The 23,688-nt window shown below is 33.6% G+C and overlaps 4 protein-coding genes across 6 annotated transcripts; 2 read left to right on the top strand and 2 right to left on the bottom strand.

Moving 5' to 3' along the window:
- Nucleotides 1-1,599: 1,599 nt before the first annotated feature.
- LOC141403467 (FGGY carbohydrate kinase domain-containing protein) lies at nt 1,600-11,043 on the top strand. The gene is made up of 5 exons (XM_073985923.1): nt 1,600-2,294; nt 2,891-3,753; nt 9,258-9,408; nt 9,473-9,547; nt 10,495-11,043. Exons 1-5 carry the CDS (start codon nt 2,112-2,114, stop codon nt 10,849-10,851), a joined length of 1,629 nt encoding a protein of 542 aa, XP_073842024.1. The 5' UTR covers nt 1,600-2,111; the 3' UTR covers nt 10,852-11,043.
- On the bottom strand, nt 10,877-12,941 carry Mul1 (Mitochondrial E3 ubiquitin protein ligase 1). Its single transcript, XM_073985925.1, has 4 exons — nt 12,747-12,941; nt 12,519-12,688; nt 11,837-12,458; nt 10,877-11,204 (listed from the first exon to the last, which is right to left on the bottom strand). Exons 1-4 carry the CDS (start codon nt 12,849-12,851, stop codon nt 11,085-11,087), a joined length of 1,017 nt encoding a protein of 338 aa, XP_073842026.1. The 5' UTR covers nt 12,852-12,941; the 3' UTR covers nt 10,877-11,084.
- Nucleotides 12,942-19,767: 6,826 nt separating this feature from the next.
- On the top strand, nt 19,768-21,491 carry Dus1 (Dihydrouridine synthase 1). Its single transcript, XM_073984046.1, has one exon. The coding sequence runs from the start codon at nt 19,768-19,770 to the stop codon at nt 21,343-21,345; it is 1,578 nt and encodes a 525-aa protein (XP_073840147.1). The 3' UTR covers nt 21,346-21,491.
- Nucleotides 21,492-21,642: 151 nt separating this feature from the next.
- Nucleotides 21,643-23,688, bottom strand: LOC141402542 (probable serine hydrolase). Of its 3 annotated transcripts, none has more exons than XM_073984049.1 (3): nt 23,227-23,688; nt 22,900-23,059; nt 21,643-22,658 (listed from the first exon to the last, which is right to left on the bottom strand). In XM_073984049.1, the coding sequence occupies exons 2-3, from the start codon at nt 22,933-22,935 to the stop codon at nt 21,720-21,722; spliced, it is 975 nt and encodes a 324-aa protein (XP_073840150.1). In that variant the 5' UTR covers nt 22,936-23,059; nt 23,227-23,688; the 3' UTR covers nt 21,643-21,719. The 3 variants fall into 3 exon arrangements, with proteins under 3 accessions (XP_073840150.1, XP_073840149.1, XP_073840151.1); XM_073984048.1 differs by having other exon boundaries at nt 23,232-23,688; XM_073984050.1 differs by having other exon boundaries at nt 23,284-23,688.

Here is a 23,688-nt window from a genome sequence, read left to right as displayed (position 1 = left end):
TTAAATTTTTGTTTGCTTCCAAATAGTTTTGTTTTCCCAAAATCAGCTGTTTTCTTGTTTGCCTTTGAAAAATATTTGCTGGTCAAATTGTGGCAAACAAATATTTGTCACTTTTGAGCAAATATTTGCCTAATGTGACCTTACCTTAAGTAGCATAGGATATGTGCCATAACTTTCAAGTCGAACGGAACAAAATTAACTGAGATATGAGTGTTGGAAGGGAAAAATTCATTGTGATTTGTATGTAGCATAGAAACTTAAAACGAGTTTTTCTCGAAATGACATTTTGAAAACGGTGCCAACTCTAGGTCAAAAACTAATGAACCGATTGTCATATAATTTTATGAGTTTATCGATTATTCATCGATCGATTTTATTTAAAAAAAATGTCTGTTTAATGACCAGAAAATGTCAGTTTTTTAAAACAAAAATTGAAATTTTGACTTTTTGGGTCCACCATTTCCGTAAAACCTAATGTTTTTAATAAATCGATCGATGAAGGACTAGATCTTTATGTTCTAAATAAGCATACAAAAATAATGACTATCGGTTCATTTGTTTTCGAGCTAGAGTTGGCACCGCAAAACACTTATAAAAACAGGGGTTGGTAGACGGGCAATTCCCACAAAACTACGTATTATTTTTCAACAAGAAAAATTCAAAAATGGCTTTAATTGGGCTTTACAATTGGGGGTCTCCCCTTAGTCCCAATTTACATTGGGCGAGTTTACTTGCGGCAATTGTCATTTTGTAGGAGAGAGAGGTGAGGCATATGGTAACCCTTTGCCTCTCAGCACCCTCTCTCACCTACAAACTGACAATTGCCGCAAGTAAACTCGCCTAATGTAAATTGGGACTTACTGAAGCAGTGTTACACTCCTTCACATCAGGCTTTATCATCTGACAGCAGATTTTGCAAATAAAACAGCGGTGGTATTTTTGGATGATTTTAAATGTTTTTTTTTTTCATATTTGCACATGGTATTATAAAATACACAAGTATGTTAAAATATGGCAAAAAAATATTCAAAATCATCCATGATTATCAGAATTTTTCTATTTAAATTAAAAAATATATGCATATGTATGCCAAATCGCTGTCTATTGGAACCTAGTATCTTTTTGTAAGTACTTGGAGCTGTTTGGGAGAATACGAATGAACCGTAATGGATATATATATATATATATATATATATATCCCTGAAATTTCTTCATATTCAAGTCAACAAGCAATAACCATTTAAACTTGTAACCATCATATTCAAATCTATCCAAGATGGACATTGTGGACCAAAGGTCATCGAGCCGCACACCCCCAGCCCAGACCTAACCTAATTTTTATTACCAAATATCTGCGGTAAATTATCAACCAAATTGATACTGTTGCTAAGACTAAGCAACAATCTTGCTAACTTATATCTCGCTCAGCTCAAAATTCACCCAGATTTCCTCATTCCTGGCTATGGTCTATGCCGCATTAGAAGCCACCTGACTTATATATTTTCTTTATTCAAATTATTAAAACACCCTCGAACGTTTACATACGAGATCTGATCTTCTCTTGCCAGAGAACGTATAAATTTTGTTTATTAAATTTGAGATTTTGTTGAAATCTAAATGAGAGTCAAAACAACCAGCTTTCAAACACGCGAATTCCAAACAACAACAACATCTACAACAAAAATCAGATACGCATTCATCCAAAACACAAATAGCATTTAAATACCTAGTACTTGACTTTGAACCAATAACTCAAAGTGGGATAAACGCTCAGTGCACAAATCACAAACAAGGGCACATTTACCCAATTAGTAGGGGCAATTAGAAAAAAAAACAGTTGATGAACCTCTCAGCGGCGTAACATTTTACAACATTGATAAGATAATAATAATTCAAGAAGAGCACTCTGAGTTCTAATTTTCTTTTTGGTTCTCACGAATGTAAATTTTTCCACTTTTAATTGCTTCAACCGCAAGTTTAAATTGCATTTGCAAGTAAAGGTGATAAGATTCCACAACGGAAGATCAGTTTACGGAAAAGTAGATTTTCATTAATTATTTTCAAGTATTGAAAATCTATTTGCACACACACCTAATACCACATACGAGAATATGCCAAAAATCTATTTTGTTGGAGTCGATGTGGGTACGTCATCAGCTCGAGCTGCACTGATAACATCCGACGGTAAAGTTATAAAGCAGGCTGTGCGAAATATACGCATTTGGAATCCAGAACATGAACATTTCGAACAATCGTCTGATGATATTTGGAATGCTGTCTGTTATTGTGTAAAGGTAAGTAGTGGTGGTTGTGTGGACAGGTTTCTGTTGATGGTTGTGGTGGTGGTGTTTGTAATAAGCAGCACGTTTACGATTTTAGCAGAGAGTCAGGGAGATAGGGAATTGTTAGATAATTTGTGATCTCCATTTCTCATTGATAACTTTTTTAACTCAATCGTTAGGGATGACGATTAACGAAATTAAAATTTCTAAATGTTTTTAAAAACTCGTTGAAAATAATGCATTATTTTAAAGATATGATTTATTGGTATTTTATTTTGAGTCCAGGGAAATAATCGGTGCAGGAAAATATTAAAGGCCCGTTTTAAATTAAAAAAATTCTACAAAAAATAAGATAATTTTACATTTAGATTTTCGAAATCCACTCGATTTCAAACGTCATTTCCATAGCGTATACGTCAAATAAAATCCAGTGGATTTATAACTCAGGATTTTTTAACGTATACGCTATGAAATTATCTTTCGGATTTATAAATCGAAACGTACTATACGCGTATTTTAAACTCGGAAACCGAACTTCAATTAAAGGAAAGGTTTTCTCGAAAACGTTTTTATATCTCTATCTACTCATTTTTATCTGTAATTTTTAGAATGTTACAAGCGATGTTGCTAGAGAGGAAATAGTATCGATATCATTTGACGCCACATGTTCCCTTGTGATATTGGGAGAAAATGGTGAATCTCTCTCGGCGAGTAAAACACTCAATCCGGAACAAAATGTAATTTTATGGATGGACCATAGGGCACACAAGGAAACTGATCACATCAATGCCACAAAACACGATCTCTTGAAATATGTTGGTGGTCAAGTCTCGGTCGAAATGGAGTTGCCTAAATTACTGTGGCTCAAAAATAATGCTTATATCTCGACATGGTCGAAAATATGGAGAGCATTTGATTTACCTGATTTTCTAACATGGCGTAGTACTGGATGTGATACCAGATCATTATGTTCGGTCGTCTGTAAATGGAATTATGATGCTGAAAATATGCAATGGAATCGCGATTTTTTTCAACAAATCGGTTTGGAAGATTTGCTTAAAAATAATTCCGAAATTATTGGAAGTATTGTAAAAGAACCTGGTACGCCTGTAGGTAATGGCTTAAGTGAAGAAGCTGCAAAAGACCTTAATTTGCTACCAGGAACTGTTGTTGGTACATCGTTAATTGATGCACACGCCGGTGCATTGGGTATGTTTGGTTGTCGTTCCAACGAATACAATTGTGAACTGCAGGGAAAGTTGGCTTTAATTTGTGGTACATCAACCTGCCACATGAGTTTAACACGTGAACCATGTTTGGCTAAAGGTATTTGGGGTCCCTACCTTAGTGCCATTATTCCAGGCTATTATTTGAATGAAGGCGGTCAAAGTGCAGCAGGTTTACTTTTAGATCATGTCATCAAGACCCATCCACAATATATGCACATAAAAATGAAGCTGAGCGAAAATGAGTAAGTATTGAGTTCAGAAACACGGTGATGTTGCAATGTTGTCAGATATGACTTTTTTACAACCTCATATCCCTGTATATTATTTGGATGAGCTTTTATCTAGATAAAAAACGTCATTATAAGGCAATTCGATAAAAGCTCATACACAAAAAGCTTTTAAAGTTCTTATATAAGCTATTTTGAACACTTTTTGAGGTCACTTTAAGCACATATATAATTCAAAACAAGCTTTAAAGCGACACGACATAACCAAAATGGCATAAGCTTTTGTCTTTCACCAATTTTATCGCCATATCATTACATATACATATATCATTTTATATCATATACCTATAACTTTATGCAATATATCATATCAATTGAAAGTGGTTTGGGCGCGGCCTTTTTCAGTATTTAAAAGGAATTAAAGTCTTTTAGTTATTAATAGACAAAAGGTCATTCATTCGTGCAATAGGAAATCATTTTTTTAGAATTCCTTTTTTCATTTCGTAGTATTTCTTCAAAAAAATTAAAGTGGTTTGTATGTGACATTTTGTTAATAATTAAATAGAATGAATGTTATTTTTTGCATTAATAGGCAAAAGTTCATTCATTTTTGAAAAAAACCATCAAAAAGTCATAACCCTAATATACATACATTTGTTAATTTAAGTTTTCAATCATGGTAGAACATGAAAAGGTAGCAGCAATACCCAGCAGACTAAACTGGGCTGTAATGTTACTGTCAAATTCCATACGACATTTTGTATATTTATTTCTATGTTCGATGTATGTTAGGGATATATATTTTTTAAAGAACAAATTTATTCATCAGAAAAAAAACTATTTCCCATAAAGACTCCATCATATCATCGACATGTAACCTCCTCCAGGTCCGAACGACATGCCGCACACTAAAACACCGCTTATAGAGGCGGTACAATATTTGTTAATATGTGTGGTATTTTGTTAAACTTGAAAAGAATAAAGCCCTAATAAACATGTGCTTTTTTGTTTTCAAAAACAAAAGATTGAAACAGCTTCTCTTTTTTCAATGAATTACGAGCGACCCCAAACATTTTTGCAAGAATTCTACTTCCTGCGTGATATTATGCATTTAGTGGAATGATATGGAAACATTCAAATTGAAAATCTAACGAGTTTTCATTCATGTTTTTTAAAATATTCAATCAAATGTGAAAAATTATTAGATTTTTAAATTCCAATAATTTATAGACATTTCCTTATTTTGTTTATATTTGACACTAATGTCATGTTCACACGAGCGTTTCAATTACGTTGTTCGCCTGTCGAACGACGTACACGAATTAACCCTTTTCCACGACACCATTCGTAATTAACAGAAACATAAACATTTCCTTCATTTTTGTTTCCTTGTTTTCACGAAAATTTGAACCGAAAACTCATAAAATATACATTAAATGAATAGGAAAAGCAATAGACTTTCCTTCAAATGTATCTTCTATATTTAACTACACACATTTCATTCATTTTTTCATAAATTCTGAATAATTTTGTATTTTCAATATATTTTTATAGGTTTCTATTTTCAAAATTAAAGAGAGAGAGAGACATGTCAAAACAATATTTGTGTATACAGACTTTCAGTTATTTCTTTCCTTTTTGTTTCTGATTTTTTACGCGATTTTGAACTAATGGACAAGAAATGTGTGTAGAATTAAGAAGGAAACACAACCATCTTCCTTCTGCATCTATATAAAATGTTTAGTACATTAATTTTCATTCATCTTTTTCCTTTTTTCTAAAAATTTTTGTGTTTTCAACAAATTTTTCAATTTTGAATTTAGACATGTCATAATTAATTTTTTCGATAAATTCTCTCATTTGATAGGGATGGGACATACTTATTCGTCGTTCAGAGAGTATTTCTAATCGAACAACGTAGAAAAATCGTCGTTCGTTCATAGAATTTTGTGTGGGGAAATAAGTAATTTATTCGTAGTTATGGGTCGAACAACGAATAGAGAACGAACGACGTACCGTGGAAACGGGCTATAACGTTCCAAACAAAAACAAATTCCTATGTGGTTGTTGTTGAGTTGTATTTGTTGTAGTACTTACTTTACCTGGTTTGTTCTACCATGGTTTTCAATGTACATTATTCAATATACAGTTGAATCGAGACGTAAAGGGGTAATAGTACGTTTATATATAACCGGATTTAACAAATCCACTGGGTTTTAAATGTCAATTCCATTACATATACGTCAAACAAATCCTCATAAAGAAGGTTAACCCTGCAAAAGGCTATAATATAAGCATGGCCTATGTACATAAGCTGCCTTGCCTGCTTACCTTGCTTGCTTCTGATAAAAGAATAAAAAAGAAAAGGGCAACCCAGTTCGAAATTTGCTCGGCCTTCTTTATTCTTTTATTTTTATTATGTCAGAAATGAAGCAGGAAAGCAAGGCAATCAGGCAAGGCAGCTTATGTACGCATGTCTTAAGTTTCGGAAATATAGTACAAATTTTATGTATTGAACTCAAAAAGCATCTCACGTGATAAGAAAAATATTCTGCAACTAATTGTTTTGTTTCTTCAAAATACTGACTTTGACTCATGATGAAATTATAAGGTGGCGTAAAACGGCCAGCTGATTGGTTTCAATCTGTCAAATATTTTGTTATTGTGAATAAATTGTATGAAAACGTAAACAAACATTTTGACATATTGAAGAATTTTCGGCCAAAATAGAGTTGTTGTTGTGCTACTTACGTGACCTGTTAAATAGATCTTGCTTTGACTGCAATTCATATACTAAAGCGGGATACACACGATCAGTTTTGACTATCGATTTTTCGGAAATATCGATAAATGTCAAACCGTCCAGCAACCACAAAATATTTTGTGGTTGCCTGATGACTGACAAAAATTAATGGCCACACTGGCAAGCAACCGATTATTTGACAAAACTAATGCTTGGTTTACATTTACGAAATCCACTCGATTTCAAATGTCAATTCCATTGCTCAAACGTCAAATGAAATCCAATCGATTTTAGATGAGTTTTCATTTGACGTATACGCAAAGGAATTGACAGTTGAAATCGATTGGATTTCGTAAATGTAAACAAAGTATAACGGTCAAAACTGATGAATGAATAGACAGAGAATTTGTAATGTGCTTGTTTGTTGTAGGGGTCGCCCTTACACTCAATATGCTCTGTGTTCACTCAATTGCATTTTGTTTTAAGGGGAAATTGCAAGATTTTGTTGATTTTTTTATTTGAGGAAGTAGATCCGGCCAATATTACCCACATATTGTCTTTTACCATCATATGCTTGGTTTACATTTACGAAATCCACTCGATTTCAACTGTCACTTCCTTTGCGTATACGTCAAATGAAGGGGTCGATTATGGATAGCAACCCAACTGCAGTTGCGTTGCCCACAGCAAATTTAGTAATATAATTTTCTATTTCTGCATTAAAATTTATACTTTTTTACAATTAAATTAAAAGCTGAAGGTTCAAAACACTGATATCGATCGAATTTGACAACAATTTACGTATTTTTACTTATTTTAATTATATGATTTTCGCTTCTGGCAAACCCAACTACAGTTGAGTTGCTATCCACAATCGACCCCGAAAACTCGTCCGAAATCCATTGGATTTAATTTGACGTTTAAGCAAGGGAATTGATATTTGAAATTGAGTGGATTTCGTAAATGTAAACCAAGCACTAATAGTTTAAAAAAGGCATAGTTATTGCCATTTTAAAAATTGAGTACCTCGTCAACTCACTCAATGAGAGAATTTGACTGAGAGGACTATACCAGCCAAGATCACCCATATACGTTAACGTGACTTCAACAACAACATTTGTTCTCCTTATTCTCATCTGTCGTGGTTTGGCAAAGGAAAGACTCGCTCAGAGAATAATACCCTAGACAGACGGCAGAGTTAATTTGCATTAAAAATTCCTTAATTTGAATTAACTTTTTACCCTGACAGACGATAGTTTCTGCATTTATGAAACAGCTGTTTGTGTTGTTTGTTTGTACCCAGCAGACGATTTCATAAAGTTTTACAAAAGTTCGCCAAAATATGCGTAACAAATATACATTCTACCATTGACTTTTTCACCACGATAATGCAAAAATAAATTTAATTTATTCGCGATATTTTTAAGTCTTTTTAATATTAAAAAATGTCGCAAAACTCTAAAGGAACATTTGAAGAAGATATTATTTTCGATAGAATTGGTATGGTGGGTAATAAAATGCTTGTGAAAATAAAAATTTTAAAAATAGATTTGATAGAAGGCGTGAAAAACGATTAGCTGCTATTCTATTCGAGAAAGACCACTACTTATTTGAAAGAAACGCGAAAATTTCTGATTTGTTTTCCATATTTATTTTCTTAAACATGGAAATTTGACAAAAGACAATTGATTTTCAATGCAAATTGTGTCTCTGAGCTCTCTCTCCTACACATGATACAATAAGAAGGTAGCATTATCAGCCCAGCTGAAGCCCAGCTGATGGTAACATAATGTGTCAATTGCATTGAATTTATGTCAAATTTTGACATCTGATGTTACCAAAAACGACAGTTGCTGCTACCTTCTTATTGTATCATGCTCCTACATGAATATGGGCTCTCTTTTACAGCATTGCCATATTGAAATACCTAAATTCAGTTTAAGGGGTTCTCCTCTGGCAACGCAACTACAGTTGAGTTGCTATCCACAATCGACCTCTAAATTTCCTTCGATTTTGTGCATTAAGAATGTGGATAATGCACGAAATAATTTGAATTAAGGCAGTTAATGCAAATTAACGCTGCCGTCTGTCTAGGGTATAATGCTCAAAATATTTTGAGCACCACCGGTCTATACATTAATTAGTCTATAAAAAGCGTTAATTGCGATGTTTTGAAACAGGTTATTCATATTCAAAAATTTTGACATGTTATTTTTTTGAATGTCTACTAAAAAATTCGTACCCAATGTTTTTCTATTTTTTTGTTCGTTCGTCTATATTCCTAATAATTTGGGCATCCATAGCTTAGCCACTAGATGACATACAGATCTAGTTCTTCGTAGACACGTTCTATATATAGTTAAGAATTCCTCATACAAAAATCAGCGTTCCACATTTGCGCAATTTGACAATGCGCATTTGACAATTCGTTTGAGAACATACATAAATTTTTTTACAAAATTTTCAAAATCAACTTTTTGCATTTTCAGAATCAACTTTTTGCATCAAAAACTTGTCAAATTACCTATAGTGCACCTTTTCCTACATATATTCCGCATTCTTTATTTTCTGCATTGCTCTCCCTACTGTACCATAGATTTCCGGGAGGAGGTGGCTTCTGATGCATGTTGTATTTGCAGCTTTTACAAATCCATATTCCGACCAAAACTATGTCGTGTTTATTACATTAGAATTCCAAACTGTCGTCGTAAAAATAACCCTAGAAAGTAAAAAAGAAGTTCCCATCATCTAATTGTTTTTCACCATTATTTTTTAGACACATCTACACATACCTCAACCGCAGATTGAAACAGATTGCCAAGGAACGAGGATTAGATGATGCATGTTATCTAACAAAAGATTTACATGTTTGGCCAGATTTTCATGGAAATCGTTCTCCAATAGCCGATCCAAATTTAAGCGGAATGGTTAGTTTTATCTATGAAGTTAAGTTTCAGATCTTTTACACAATATTTTTTAACAATTGTATAGATTTCAGGACTTAACATGAATGTGGATGAGGATGCTTTGGCAATTTTATATCTGGCTTTTGTTCAAGCTTTAGCTGTAAGTAAATGCATACATATTAATTTATGAAGAAGTAACATTAAATGGAATTAACAGGCATGTCACAGAAACCAATTCCGATCGAAAGTGGAATTGATTCCGTATTTAGCTTCTTCAAAAACCGAAAAACGAAATTTTTTTTCGGAATGAAACCACTTTTGGTTTCTCAAGTGGAATTGTATTTTTTGGAAACATGTCACTTTAAAACACTGCAAAAACACTTAAAAATAATGAAGATATTGTTTTATTAACAAAATCACATTTAATTTCATATTTTTTCTATCATTTTATTTAAAAAATTCACACATTTCCATTATTTCTCAATCAACGAAATCAATTGTTAACAAAGTATTGCCACATAATTTTTTCGTTGTAAATTTGTAAAAACTAGACAATCTGGCACTACGAATGATAAAATAAAACATAAGAAAAAGACGCAAACAAAGTACTTTTCAATGTTAAGTTGATTTTTTGCGCCTGAATTACAGAAGCAATAGAAAAAAAAAATCTTTTCGCACAAAAAAGCTTTCTTTAAACACAAATTTTTCACAATTCCCACTTCTACACTGTTTTCTAATCATATGTTTTTGTTTCGTTTCTGTTGATTCCTCTAATGTCGCCATATTTATACAAATAATAAGATTTTTGGGATTCACCAAATCGATCGAAATCTGAAGAAGCTAAAACAAAACCAATCGAAATGAAATTACGGAATTGAAACCATTCCGATCGGAATCTGTGACATGCCTGTAAATTATTTTTTAAACTCGCTAGTCAGACGCAGAAACATGAGAAATTTTTGAGTTTATTAGCTCCCATTCAAGCTTCGAAGTTTCTCATGAAATGTTTTTGTTCTGGATTATAGAATGTTTTTTTAATCCGGAAATCGGATTACTTATATATAACAGTGAAATAATTTGTATTACAATTCCTTACTATTCTACTAGTATGGTACCCGACATATTATCGACAACCTACTCAAACACAAACGTGTTCCCTTCCACACTCTATTGTTTTGCGGTGGATTAGCTAAGAATACTTTGTACGTTCAAAATCATGCTGATATTTGTCAACTCCCAGCTCTTATACCCGATGAACAGGAAATGGTATTGGTCGGATCGGCAATGTTGGGTGCTTGTGCTGCAAAAGTCTATGATAGCTTAGAAGATGCATCTGGCGCTATGGGTGGAAATGGTAAAATGTTAATTCCGCAATTCGCCACAAAGGACTATCACGAACGTAAATACCAAGTATTTTTGGAAATGTTAAATGACCAACGTAAATACAAGGATCTAATGATGTGATAATGATTGAGGAGGACAATTCGAATAGAATTTTTTGTTGCATTTATTCGATTTTATTCTAAAAGAAACACACATATTTTATAGTCTATAATGTTTGTTCGTAGATAGATTTTGCTAAATTTTGTGTTGAATTATAATTTTCTATATACAATTAAATATTTTTTAAATAAATTGAGAATAATTATTATAATATTTTTGGGCGTTTTTATTCTTTTTAATAAAACTATTGTTTTTTACGATATGAATGCAGCTGCCCTTGTATTAATTTTTCCACGGCATACAGGACATGTCATTTTGATCTTCTCAGAACAGTCTTCACAAATGCAGACATGTCCGCAGGGAAGAATAATAACCTAAAAAGATATATGAAAAGTAGAATATAAGTATCTAAAATATGAATGTACATTTCCTTTTAAATTTTAGATGGGGAATATGTTAAATTTTTATTTTGTTGCCACTATTTGTACATATGTATACGTATTTATTCGAAATCGTTTCATATATTAAAGGTTAGGATCCACTTAGACTTAATCCTAGTGTCGGATTGGTCTGAAACGGTCATGTTTTATGATTTTAAACTGAACTTTGGTTATGACCGCCGGGAACGTTGTAAATAGGGCAACAGGATCTATGCATGGCAAACAATTCAGATTGGTCCAACATTCATAGTTAAGCTAGGATTGTTCATTTTTTACAAACCTGGGTTTCAGTTTCAGCTTATGAAATCAAAGCTGTATCTGACAAATCAAACCCAAAGAAGATTTTTTTAATTCGCATATGTTCTTTCCTAAAATGCTCAGTAGAAGTAGTTTGCACACGCACGATTGCTTTAAAATGTTGCACTGTGTAATTCAACCTACCGAACACAACAGTATTCCAAGAAAATATCTCAAAATGCGAGTAGACAGTCTTTGAGTATAGCATCAAATAACACGCAAAGGATTTCTCTATGGCTATGTGTTATAAAAAACTTATTAATACTAACCTCTTTTGGATTTATATTGCATACAACACACAACTGATCTTGCGTCAAATGGGCAGGTCTGGATTTTGCCCGACGTTCTTTTCTTTCCTTTTCCAGTGTTTCTCGAATGCGCCTTTCGTCACGTTCTTGTTTCTTTTTCAGGTAAATCTTACGACCAACAACACCCACAAGAACAGCTCCAATAGTACCGCATACTAAAATTTTGAAAAGCATAGAATTTTTGGCTTCTTCAAATTTTTTGATCAATGTCGATTTCGTAGCAGTAGTAAGGAATAGTGGACCTAACGGGGATGGCTGCAAGCGTAATGTTTTACCATCCGCTTCCAGTTCACCAATAGCTGTTATAAAACTACCATCTCGAAGAACTTCTTCAGTTGTTTGCAGTCCCTTCTGACGTACACCCGAAAAGAATCCAAATATATGATCAAAAAATGACAAGGATGATGGCTCATAATTATCATATACAACATCCATGTCTAGGACAGCAGCTGAGAGCGCATCGACAACTTCGACGCCAGCATCATTGTTGCGCAATTCAAAGGGCATTTCATTTGAGGCAACATGTATGAGCTTTCGTTGTTCGGACCAAAAACCGGCAAAACCACGAGCCACACGATGTTCACTGTAAAAGAATGTAAACATCTCAGCTGAATCTTTTAATTGTTTTATTTATGCTACCCACTTTAGCTTTATGACCTGTAAAACTCCTGTTACAGAAGGAGACATTACACTTCGCATGGGAACACCAATCGGAGTGACAATACCCCTAACCACGGCATATGGTACCTTGCTATCTTTCTGCTTGGCAACAAACTCCTTTAAGTCTTTATCAATTGTTAATTGGGGTGCACCCTATAGAGAAATACAATTAAAAAGGCTTCTAGTGGGAAATGTATATCCGGCTACTCACCTTTAATAGCTGAACATTTTTCTTATAACTGATGTACTCCTTAACACACAAACCTAAGATGAGCAGATCAACTCCCAATGCAACTCCTTCGTGGATAAATTCCATTTTTATTATTTATTATTAAATAATTAATATTCTCCTAAGATCTCCCAAATCCAACAACTCCTTATCAGCTGGATTTTGTTTACATTTCATTTGACACTTTGACCGGTGTTGCCATTTTAAACGTGTGTGTTTCCTACATGGTACAATACAGGTACAACCATGCTACAATAATACAGGTACAACGGCAAAAACAGCTGATTATCACATTAGTTGTCAAAATGCATTATTGTGAATAAAATTACATACAAAAGGTAAACAACCAATTCACAATAATGCGTTATTTTGACGTTTGGTGTGGTAAATGACCCGATTATTGTTATCGATGTAACACCTTCTTATTCCACCATGGATACAGCGGCAAAAACAGCTGATTATCACATTAGTTATCAAAATTCATTATTGTGAATAAAATTACATACAAAAGGTAAACAAACAATTCACAATAATGCGTTATTTTGACGTTTGGTGTGGTAAATGGCCCGATTATTGTTATCGATGTAACACCTTCTTATTCCACCATGGGTACAGCGGCAAAAACAGCTGATTATCACATTAGTTATAAAAATGCATTATTGTGAATACAATTACATACAAAAGGTAAACAAGCAATTCACAATAATGCGTTTTTTTGACGTTTGGTGTGATAAATGACCCGATTATTGTTATCGATGTAACACCTTCTTATTCCTAATCAAATTCAAAATATGACAACTATAGTACGTCGATGGTCAGACTAGTGCTTGGTTTACATTTACGAAATCCACTCGATTTTAACTGTCAAATCCATAGGCTAAACATCAAATGAAATGCAGATGAGATTTCATTTGACGTTTGAGCTATGGAATTGACAGTTGAAATCGAGTGGATTTCGTAAATGTAAACTTAGCATAGCAAGGTTTCTTGAAACCAATTTCGTTAGACCGTGTTTAGACATTCAAACTGGAAAGAAAATTTTTCTTCTCAATTTCTTTTAAAATTTCCTTGTTGTTTAGGCACGGAAATCATGTTTGTGTCAATTTTATAATTTTTCTTATTATTCTTCACACTCATTTTCTCTATGCGCCGTTCAAAAACAAAGCCAATACAATTGTAATGAAAAGTAAAAATGGACGTGTGTGATAAACAATTAATTATTAAAGGAACCCTTGAATTGCATTTTAATTTTGATATTTCCACTTATTTCGAATTGTTTTTGCTTAAAAAAATAGTTTTTCATCCAAATGGTTTTTTTCAATTGTCTTCGCTGTTGTTTTTTCTCAACAGAGAAAATAAAATGAAAGAAAATACAAAAACAAATCTGCAGCCAACTTCAGGTTGTATACGAAGAAGAACGAAACAAAACAGAATTTGCCAGTACAGAGGTGTGTGTACCCCCTCTTATTCCTCTCTACTCCCTCGCCCATAAACTCAATTTTCTTTCCCATCAACTTTCCCTGTATAAACAGGGACTTAAAGTTTCTTTTCAAGTTTCGTTAGTGTCCACACACGTTAACGTGAAATTTAAGATTTTTGCGTGTCCAATAAAAACAAAACAAACATAAATAAACTAAAAAACAACACAAAATAATAAAAATTAATAATTAAATTAATATTAGTTGTGTCTTTTTACTTTTTCAGTAATAATTATTCAGTAACTTCTTTTCAGAGAGTAAGAGAGATTTTACTCTTTGATACGAAAATAGAGAAAAAAGTAAAAAGACAGCATTTAGTAAACTTTAGCAAGATAACAGTTGATAACCAAAACAAAAACATTGGCGCCAATGCATCAAAGAAAAACTAACTCCAAAGCAAAAAAGTTCTTCAATTTTAAGCAAAATAAATAAAAGATTATTAATATATTAATAAAATAATCAATAAATATAGCTGAATCGTGATGTTTATAGTATTTTTCCACAAAAATAAGATAAACATTGAGCTGCTGGCCATTAGCAAATGATTAAAAAACAGCTGATCGAACTTGCTAAATGTTGCTGGGAAAAAATTCTTTCAGCAACTTTTAGCAATTTCTCAGCAAGCAACTGTCAAAATTGTTCTCTCACTTTGCTCTCTTTTACTGAACTTTTGTGTAAAAAGACAGCATTTAGTAACATTTCGTAATAATTATTACAAATTATCACGTAAAAAGACACACCTATTAATAGTTAAAGCTTTGTTCCTTTACTTTTTTAATGGTAAGGGTGGTAAAAGAGAAAAGTGTCAAAATTGCTCAAAATTGCTCTCTCATGATTATTTTTACCAGAAAATTAAAGGAACGGAAAAAAATTGCAGATCTTTCGTCTTTTATTTTAAAGTTTTTAATTTAGATTTGTCAGCGTTCGACTTTTTCTTCTGTTTTTTGTCCATTTTCTTTTTCATTGTGAAATAATCGTCAAACAAAAGTCGAAAAATCAGTTCTGCCATTTTTTACCTGGAGAAATTTTGCTGGTAGCCTGTGGTAGAAGAGAAAGCGATTTTAGCTCTCTCTCCACTCTCACTCTATTAAAAATTGCTTCCAGTTTTGCCACTTTTCGGGGTTAAGGAACGCTTTACAGGTTAAAAATGGTAACCTCAGGTAAGTAAAGGAACACAGCTTAAATTGTCACTACTTCATTAATTAAATGTTTTTATTAAATCCTTGTATGCTTGTTTTGTTGTTAACGTTTGCTGGAGAAAATAAGAATGAAAGAAAATGGAAGAAAAAAACTTGCAACGAATAACAAGAAGAGGCAACACAACAAACACAGAAAACCATGTACATGGGTTTCACTACTTCATACCCCTCGCCTATAAACCGCCATGTTGAATTCGTGCTAGTGCATGGTGGAATAATAAGGTGTAACGCTAAAAACAGCTGATCTTCATACCAGTTGTCAAAATGCGTTGTTGTGAATAAAATCACATACAAAATGTAAACAAGCAATTCACAGTAATGCATTATTGTGAGAAAATTTGACATTTGACATGATTTGATGTAACACCTTCTTATTCCACCATGTGCTAGTCTGACCATCGACTACGTTTACCCATCGTTTACACATCCCAGTGACAGTTCGAAAAATTCAATACATATACAATTTTTACTACCCCAATTATATTTTTTGAATTGTCGACTCCATTGGCACTAGATTTTTCATGCCAGTAAAATTTTGAACTGACTGCCAATGATACCTCGAAAATGAAAAAATTGTTGCCGAGACTATTTTTTTAATCCATGTACATTTTTGTTTCTTTTAAGAATGCAAAGATTTAATGCATATTTTCAACAAGGTTATGAAATTCAAAGAATACATCTCGGTAGCTGCAATATATTAGTGGTAAAGAAAGAGATAATTTGGATGTTTTTCATGAAAAAAGTAGGTTGACAAATAATTTCCCCTCTAGGATTATACAATACTGAAAAGACGGCAATACCAGATTCATAATGTTTATAAAATTTTTCAGGAACAAGTTGAGTTGACGCACTATGCTCAATTTTTTTTTTAAATTGTATTTTTTAAGTTGCCGGAATTTTGGAACTTCAAAGGCCCATATCTCGGGAAGTATGGACTTCCACAACAAATGTTATATATATTTGTGATCAGGGTGACGAGATCTACCTGTGATAAAAATTTCACTTCGATCCGAGCATAGTTGGCCAGCTCATTTTATGCCATTTTTCATTTTACATTTTCATAAAAAAGGAATATAACTCTATTTTGGCCACGACGCACGGTGGTCGAAAGCACTGATCTAGCGGCGCGAAATTCATAACTTGCAAACGAATTGAGATACGTCACTGAAATTTTGCACAAACTCAGCTTGTACCTGTGGGTAAAAATGGGCCAAATATGAACAATATCGGCTAATGTTTTGGTATAGCCCCCATATAACGGTACCTTCCGATTTTCGGTATTTTGAGGATTTAAGCCACAATTTCGTAGCAAATTAGCTGTAATTTGGTACTTAGGGTTCCTAGTGGTCACAAAATATTTCCACCAAAAATTATGAACATAGGCCCCCATGTAACCGTACCTCCCAATTTAAGGTATTTTTAATATCATGATCACCTTTTTAATTCAACTTGGCTGCAATTTTGCATTCCGTGTTCTCACTGCGTATAAAATCTTCTTGCAAAACTTTTTCAATACTGATTTATGTTTCGATGCAGCCCCTTTTATGGTACTCCCAATTCGGTGAATTTTTACTTGTTATCCCATATTTAATAACATATTTAGCTATAATTTGGTATTATAGTGTTTCCGGGGGTAGAACTCCTCCTTGCAATCATTTCTCAAGATAGGTCCATATTTTGATTTAGCTCCCATACAAATGCACAGCTAAATTTGTATGAATTTCATGCCAAATCCCTTATTTTAAAAGTGCAGTCATCAAAAGATTTGCAAATATTTGCAGCCCGAATGAGGTTATTCAGTATCCAGAGAGTCCAATTTCATTGCTCAAAAAATAATCGAACCTAAGTTCGGCCAAGCTTACAAGATGCACTCTATGGAACAAGCGCGTACAACCCATAAAAACACTAAAAAATTGAATTTTTTGAAAATTAATTGCTATATAACTAAGTTCCTCCAGACCCCAAACTAATTTTTATAATTTAAATCACACCCTCTGCTATTAATTAAAAATATATCTTGTCCATTTTCATTACGAATTTATTTAACATTTAAACAAATATGAAGTTAATTTTTTTGCAACAATTTTTTAAAATCTGATGCAACAAAAACTCTTGTATTTGATAGTGAATTACTGAGTGAATATTTACAACAACAAAAATGAAAAAAACAAAATCTTTATCGGCAAAGTGTCTGTAATCGATACAACGGAAAATATTTCGCAATTTTATCGTTCGATTTTTTGACTTTCGCGCCGCTATATCAGTGGTTTCGACCAGGGTGCGACGCTGGCGTTTTACGTAGAGCTGGCAAACCATCGATATTCCCAACATTAGATATTTTCGATATAATGTTTTAAAATATCGATTGCTATCGATATTATCGTTAAGTTGTCATCGCCATTAATTTGGAGATGAAAATGGCGGAAATGTCAAGGATTTTCTTGAAATTATTCAAAAGTAGTTCGAAGAAATGTAAAGGAGAATAGACAAATGCTTTTATTTTATAAAAAAATGTAAAAAAATACATTTTATTTTACCGAAAAATGTGTACGTGTGACTACGGACTTACTTTCTTACACACACGTAACCGAAAAGCGGCGAAATTTCTATTTATTTCAATGGATTTCAGGTTAGGGATTTTTATTCCGATAATATCGATAGGCAAAACTATCTATCGATATTGAATTTTTAAATAACAATCGATATTATCGATAGTGCCATCGATTTTTTGCCAGCTCTAGTTTTACGCCACCTAATAATTTCATCATGTTGGAATCCCTTTGTAAGAAAGTATTTTTGTGGTAATTTCCCCAACAACATAAACAAAAATTTTGAACCAACATATTAAGCGGGGTACCAACGTTCAGTTTTGACTGTCGATTTTTCGGAAATATCAATAACTGTCAAACTGTCCAGCAACATCAAAATATTAAGTCTGTCTGGTTACTTTCCCAGCAAGAATTGTCCAGCAAGAACTTTCTCAGAGAGTAAGGGGTTTTCATTCTCTTTTGCTAGAAAATTGTAAAAAGTAAACAGACACCTTCCCAGCAAAAACCATCAAGCAATCAGCTGGCTTGCCAAAACAGAACAATTTGTCCGCCAATAAAGGAAGCTAACACGTTGTATTTTATTAAAAATAAAAAAGAAAATGAAACAAAAAAGTATTTTTCCACTTTACAAATTTGTTCTCCATAAAACAATATAATTAGACTACGTTATTTCCACAAACATAAATCAACAAAAAACTAAAAACAGGTGATTGACTGTTTTCAGGAAGAAGAAGAATTGCTAGTGCTAGCTAGAAGAAATTTGTCCAGCAAGAATTTGCAAACTCTCAGTGAAAGAACTGTCAAAATGTCTCTCTCGAATCGCTCTCTTTTGCTTTTTCGGCTTTTGCCATCGCCGAGACTAGAAAAGTGTTTTTTTGATTCTATTTTTCTTCTTTCAACTACAGATTAGGGATCACCAGTCCGTTTTTTTGTTTGTAGGAATTTAATGAAATTGAAACAACGTGGAATTGAAATTCGATGCGCATTCCATCACATCTAAAAACAATTCACTCGTTTTGGGCAAATCGTTTTCATTACAAATCGATTCGAAATTCATCACATACCTGATAGTTTTTATTATAAAATACCACTTTGCATGGTACAAATACACAGGTAGCCGCATCGGCAATTGTTGGCAACATAAGATGTCAAAATTTGACATCAATTCAATGCAATTGACACATTATGTTACCATCAGCTGGCATGATAATGCTACCTGTATTATTGTACCATGCCACTTTGAAATGAAAAATGGGTTCACTAGTCTGTTTTTTTTTCTTATGGGAATGAAATGAAATTGACACAAAGTGGAATTGAAATTCGATGCGGTTTCCATCACACCTAAATTTAATTCAATCGTTGTGGGCAAATCGTTTTCATCCCAAATCGATTCGAAATTCATCACATACCTGTATGATATAAACATGCTCTTAAGTGGACTTCTTTTATTGGATTTGGAAATATAAAACCGCTTTTACATCTAACATGTTTTATAAAACATGCGTTATTTAAGTTGTCAATTCCATGAAATATCTGTCAAATAAATGACGTAAATTCCCAAAACAACTGTTTTAAATGCAAGTATAAAATGCACTGGATTTACTTCATCAAGTATTATGTAAACGTAGTATAATACCTGTTTCTATTCCCCTTTTTCCTCCTTCTAAACAAAAGAATGTAGAGAATGTCAAATCCAACGTGTGTGTCGATGGGCTGTATGATATCTCCAACATATCAAGTCTTCCAAACCCAAACAAGTTGCAAATAAAAGTGAAATATGGCAGAGGCTGAAAGTAATTCAACAGCTCCAACCAAATACCCAAAACTAGGAGGCTACGAGTTCTATCATAAAATACTTAAGTCGCCAAAGTTTGTGGTTGCTCCCATGGTTGATCAAAGTGAGTTGGCGTGGAGGATGATGTGTCGGAAGTACAAGGCAGATCTTTGTTATTCGCCCATGTTCCACAGTAATTTGTTTGCCAATGACGTAAAGTACCGTAAAGACGCCTTGCAAACATGTCCAGAAGATCGACCACTTATAATACAGTTCTGTGGCAATGATCCATCAACTCTCCTAGAAGCTGCTACTTTGGCCCAGGATTATTGTGATGCTGTCGACATTAATTTGGGTTGTCCACAAGCCATAGCCAAACGTGGTCATTATGGAGCTTTTCTACAAGAAGAATGGGATTTGTTGGAGGAGATTGTAAGAACACTTCATGAAAACCTGAAAGTTCCAGTCACATGTAAAATTCGTATATTCGAAGACAGGCAGAAAACAATACGCTATGCTCAAATGTTGGAGAAAGCTGGTTGCCAGCTACTTACCGTCCATGGCCGAACAAGAGAACAAAAGGGACCTCTAACCGGAATAGCTGATTGGTCTTATATTCGTGAGGTTAGAGAAAACATTAAGATTCCAATGTTTGCTAACGGCAATATCCTGGGTGTTGAGGACATTTACAGGTGTATTGAAGAAACTGGGGTAGATGGTGTTATGACGGCAGAAGGTAATCTTCACAATCCGGCCTTATTTATAGGCACACAAGCCAAATCATGGGAAATGGCTAGCGAGTATTTGGACTATGCAGAGAAATACCCATGCCCCATTTCTTTCATACGTGGACACTGTTTCAAAATATTTCATCATTTAATGAATCTACGACCTAATAGCGAATTGCGTGAGGAGCTTGCCATAGCAAATAGTTTAGACAAATTTCGTGAGGTTGTCAAAAAGATACAAACCAAATACGAACCCTATCATGATGGATTGCAGTTCTATGAAGAGGAGGAAGTGGATCCAAGTGTGGTACAAGAAGAACTAGCCTATAATTTAGCACTGCCGCCTTGGTTATGTCAGCCATACATAAGAGTTGCACCTGAAATGCACAAACAAATATTAGCAGAGAAAGCAAGACGGGCGGAAGATCCCAATCGAGAAAAACGACAGTATTTCGACAACGAAGGTCAAGAGATATCGAGGAAACGAATGAAAAAACTTAGACGTCGGATGCGTCGCCCCAATAAACCAGAAGGCCGCCACGAACGTAATTTGGAAAATTGTAGCGATTGTACCAATCCCATGGGTTCGAAATGTGTATTTCAACTTTGTCGTATTTGTTGTAGAGAAAAATGCTATAGTGAAGATTTGGATTGTCGTGGTCATGGAATTTTAATAAAATCACGTAGAGCCAAAGCGAAACTTTTTGAAGAATCAAGAAATGATTCTGGCGTAGCTGAAGAAGCAGGAGACGACGACGAATCGGATAAAAGTATGAGAGATGACAGTAGTGGTGAAAACAAAGCAGACAAAATAAGCGAGGGCAATAAGTCAAGTCAAACATTGAACAGATGATCTATGCCCAAAGATAATTGGATAACTAAGAGATGAGTACAGCTAGCAAAATACATAGATTTTTAATGTATGCTTAAGGACTGATGCATAACGTGTCTACAAGAAAACAGAAACTGAAATAAAACAAAAATATGACAATCTGGGAATAGTAAGAAATTTTCTGTAAAAGGCACTGGTAAAGTTTGTATTTGGATTATAATAAGTTTAAAGACATTCCTATGGTGTTTTCACAACCTGGGTTCCAATCTCATTCTATGTTATTATTTCCCCCAAAATAAGTGATTTGTAAATAGCATCTGCCTTAAAAGAAATATTTTCGAAATCCTTTATTAAATTTGTTAACGTGCACTTATGTGATGTGATGTGAACTAGAATCAAATTTTCGATTGTATTATTTTGGAGTGTTGCCGATCGTGTTTTTGCAAGAATTCAATGATTAGTTGTGCCACCGGTTTGGGGTTATTGAGATGAAGGTGATGCGTTCCATAGGGATAAATATAACTTTCAAAGTTTTTGTTATTATTCGCCATATAGTCATCCAATTCAAAAGCTACCGAGCCCGGATTCTTTGATTTTCCTCCTTTAATTACCAAATATGGTATATTTGCTGTACAAATACGTTCAGCCATATTCAAAGTCATTTCCAAATTAGGATTTAAATTCAGTAAATACTTAACACGCCCATCACGTGAGAAAAAATATTTGTCTGGATATAAATGGGACTTTGTTACGTTGCGTTCCAATATATATTTGCAATTTTCCAATTCTACAGAATTGTGAGTGCCCTCAAAAAGCATTGTCTCACATTGCTGGAATGTATAGCTTGGTGGTTCGGAGTTGGGTAAAGCGTTCAATAGGCGATCATTGTCCCTTAGAGCTTTTTCAATCGCAGTGGCATAATTTGATGGTACTATTTTCGCAGGCCTATATGAAGTTTTAATGAGATCCAAACTAATTATCATATCAACACGGTCGGGAAAAAACGAAGCGAAATGAAATACTGTTGAACCGCCCATTGAATGACCCAATAAACTGACTTTTTCCCATTTATAAACTTGCATTAAACGCAAAATTACTCGCACAAATTCCAAATTGTGATACAAGATTCCAGCAGGTAGGTGACTAGAGAGACCATGACCAGGTAAGTCGATGCAAAGTAAACTGCGGTAGGGTGATACTAATGGCGCCAACTTTGCAAATGTTCCACAATTATCTAGCCAGCCATGCAATGCCAAGATTGGCCTTTCACTTTGATCACCATACCAACGACCCGATATATGACCCCATGGAACTTGTATACGAACTTCACTGAACTATGAATTAAGGAAAAAATAAAATGTAAAAAAAAATTATTTTTGTATTTAATGGTAAGGAATTATTTGATAAGCTTGATTATTAGCTCTGTTCCTTTAAGTGCAAAAATCTTCACGGAACACTTTACTTGATATAAGCATACAATTGGTACTAATTTTGACTCTTTTACCATTTTTTTGAAGTAAAGGAACAGACCAATTATTGTGAATTCGAATAACAATGCAAGTTTATAGATTTTACCGTAGTCGTAGTTGTGATATCAGGTATCAAATCCATTTTCCGTTTTAACCACTTTGTCTCCTGAATAAAGGTGTTAAAATAAAAACAAATATTTTAAAATATTTGTATGCGTCTCAAATTCTCAAATGATATGCAAATCTTATCTTTTCGATTGCACGGACTGTTGCGATTAAAGAGAAAATTAGTTTAGATTTAATAAGGTTGAACGTTATATGTCCTACATATACAATTTGCTTTTATAGTGCGTTTGCATATAACCGAATTTGTTTTTCAAATGCCAATTTTATTGCGTATACGTCAAAATAAATACTCATAAATAAGGTTAACCCAACAAAAAACTCTAATGCAAACGGCGTAGTAATCTGTTTTAACTTAGGTATCAACCAGTTTGATAGAGTGCCGGTTTGGCCGATTTCGATTATGTCGTTGACTAAAAATTCACGATCTTAGTTGAACCTAATGCAGTTGACAAATGATATTGTGCTGATATTGCTTATGATATCAGGTTAACACGTACTCTCATATCTAAATGCTGTTCTCTATCCACATCTTGCACAATCCCCACCTGCCCTATCAAGAGACAATGTAAGGTATATAATTATCCATATATCAAAATTATATTGCATAGCTGTTTCCAATTCACTGAATATTGCTTAACATGGTTAACTCTTTTGTTATCATAACAATTTTCATAGTCAATTTTTACTATGTAATTTTCTATCTTTTGTATCAGTTTTTTAGAAGCTGCACCTCTGGAGGAGATAAGCAAAGTGGATGGAAAACCAGCAC

The sequence above is a fragment of the Musca autumnalis genome, unplaced genomic scaffold (genome assembly GCF_047663935.1).
Source record: "Musca autumnalis isolate F117 unplaced genomic scaffold, ASM4766393v1 scaffold_4, whole genome shotgun sequence".
Lineage (NCBI taxonomy): Eukaryota > Metazoa > Arthropoda > Insecta > Diptera > Muscidae > Musca > Musca autumnalis.
Note: the sequence above shows the minus strand (reverse complement) of the source record. Positions and strands in the feature narration are given on the sequence as shown.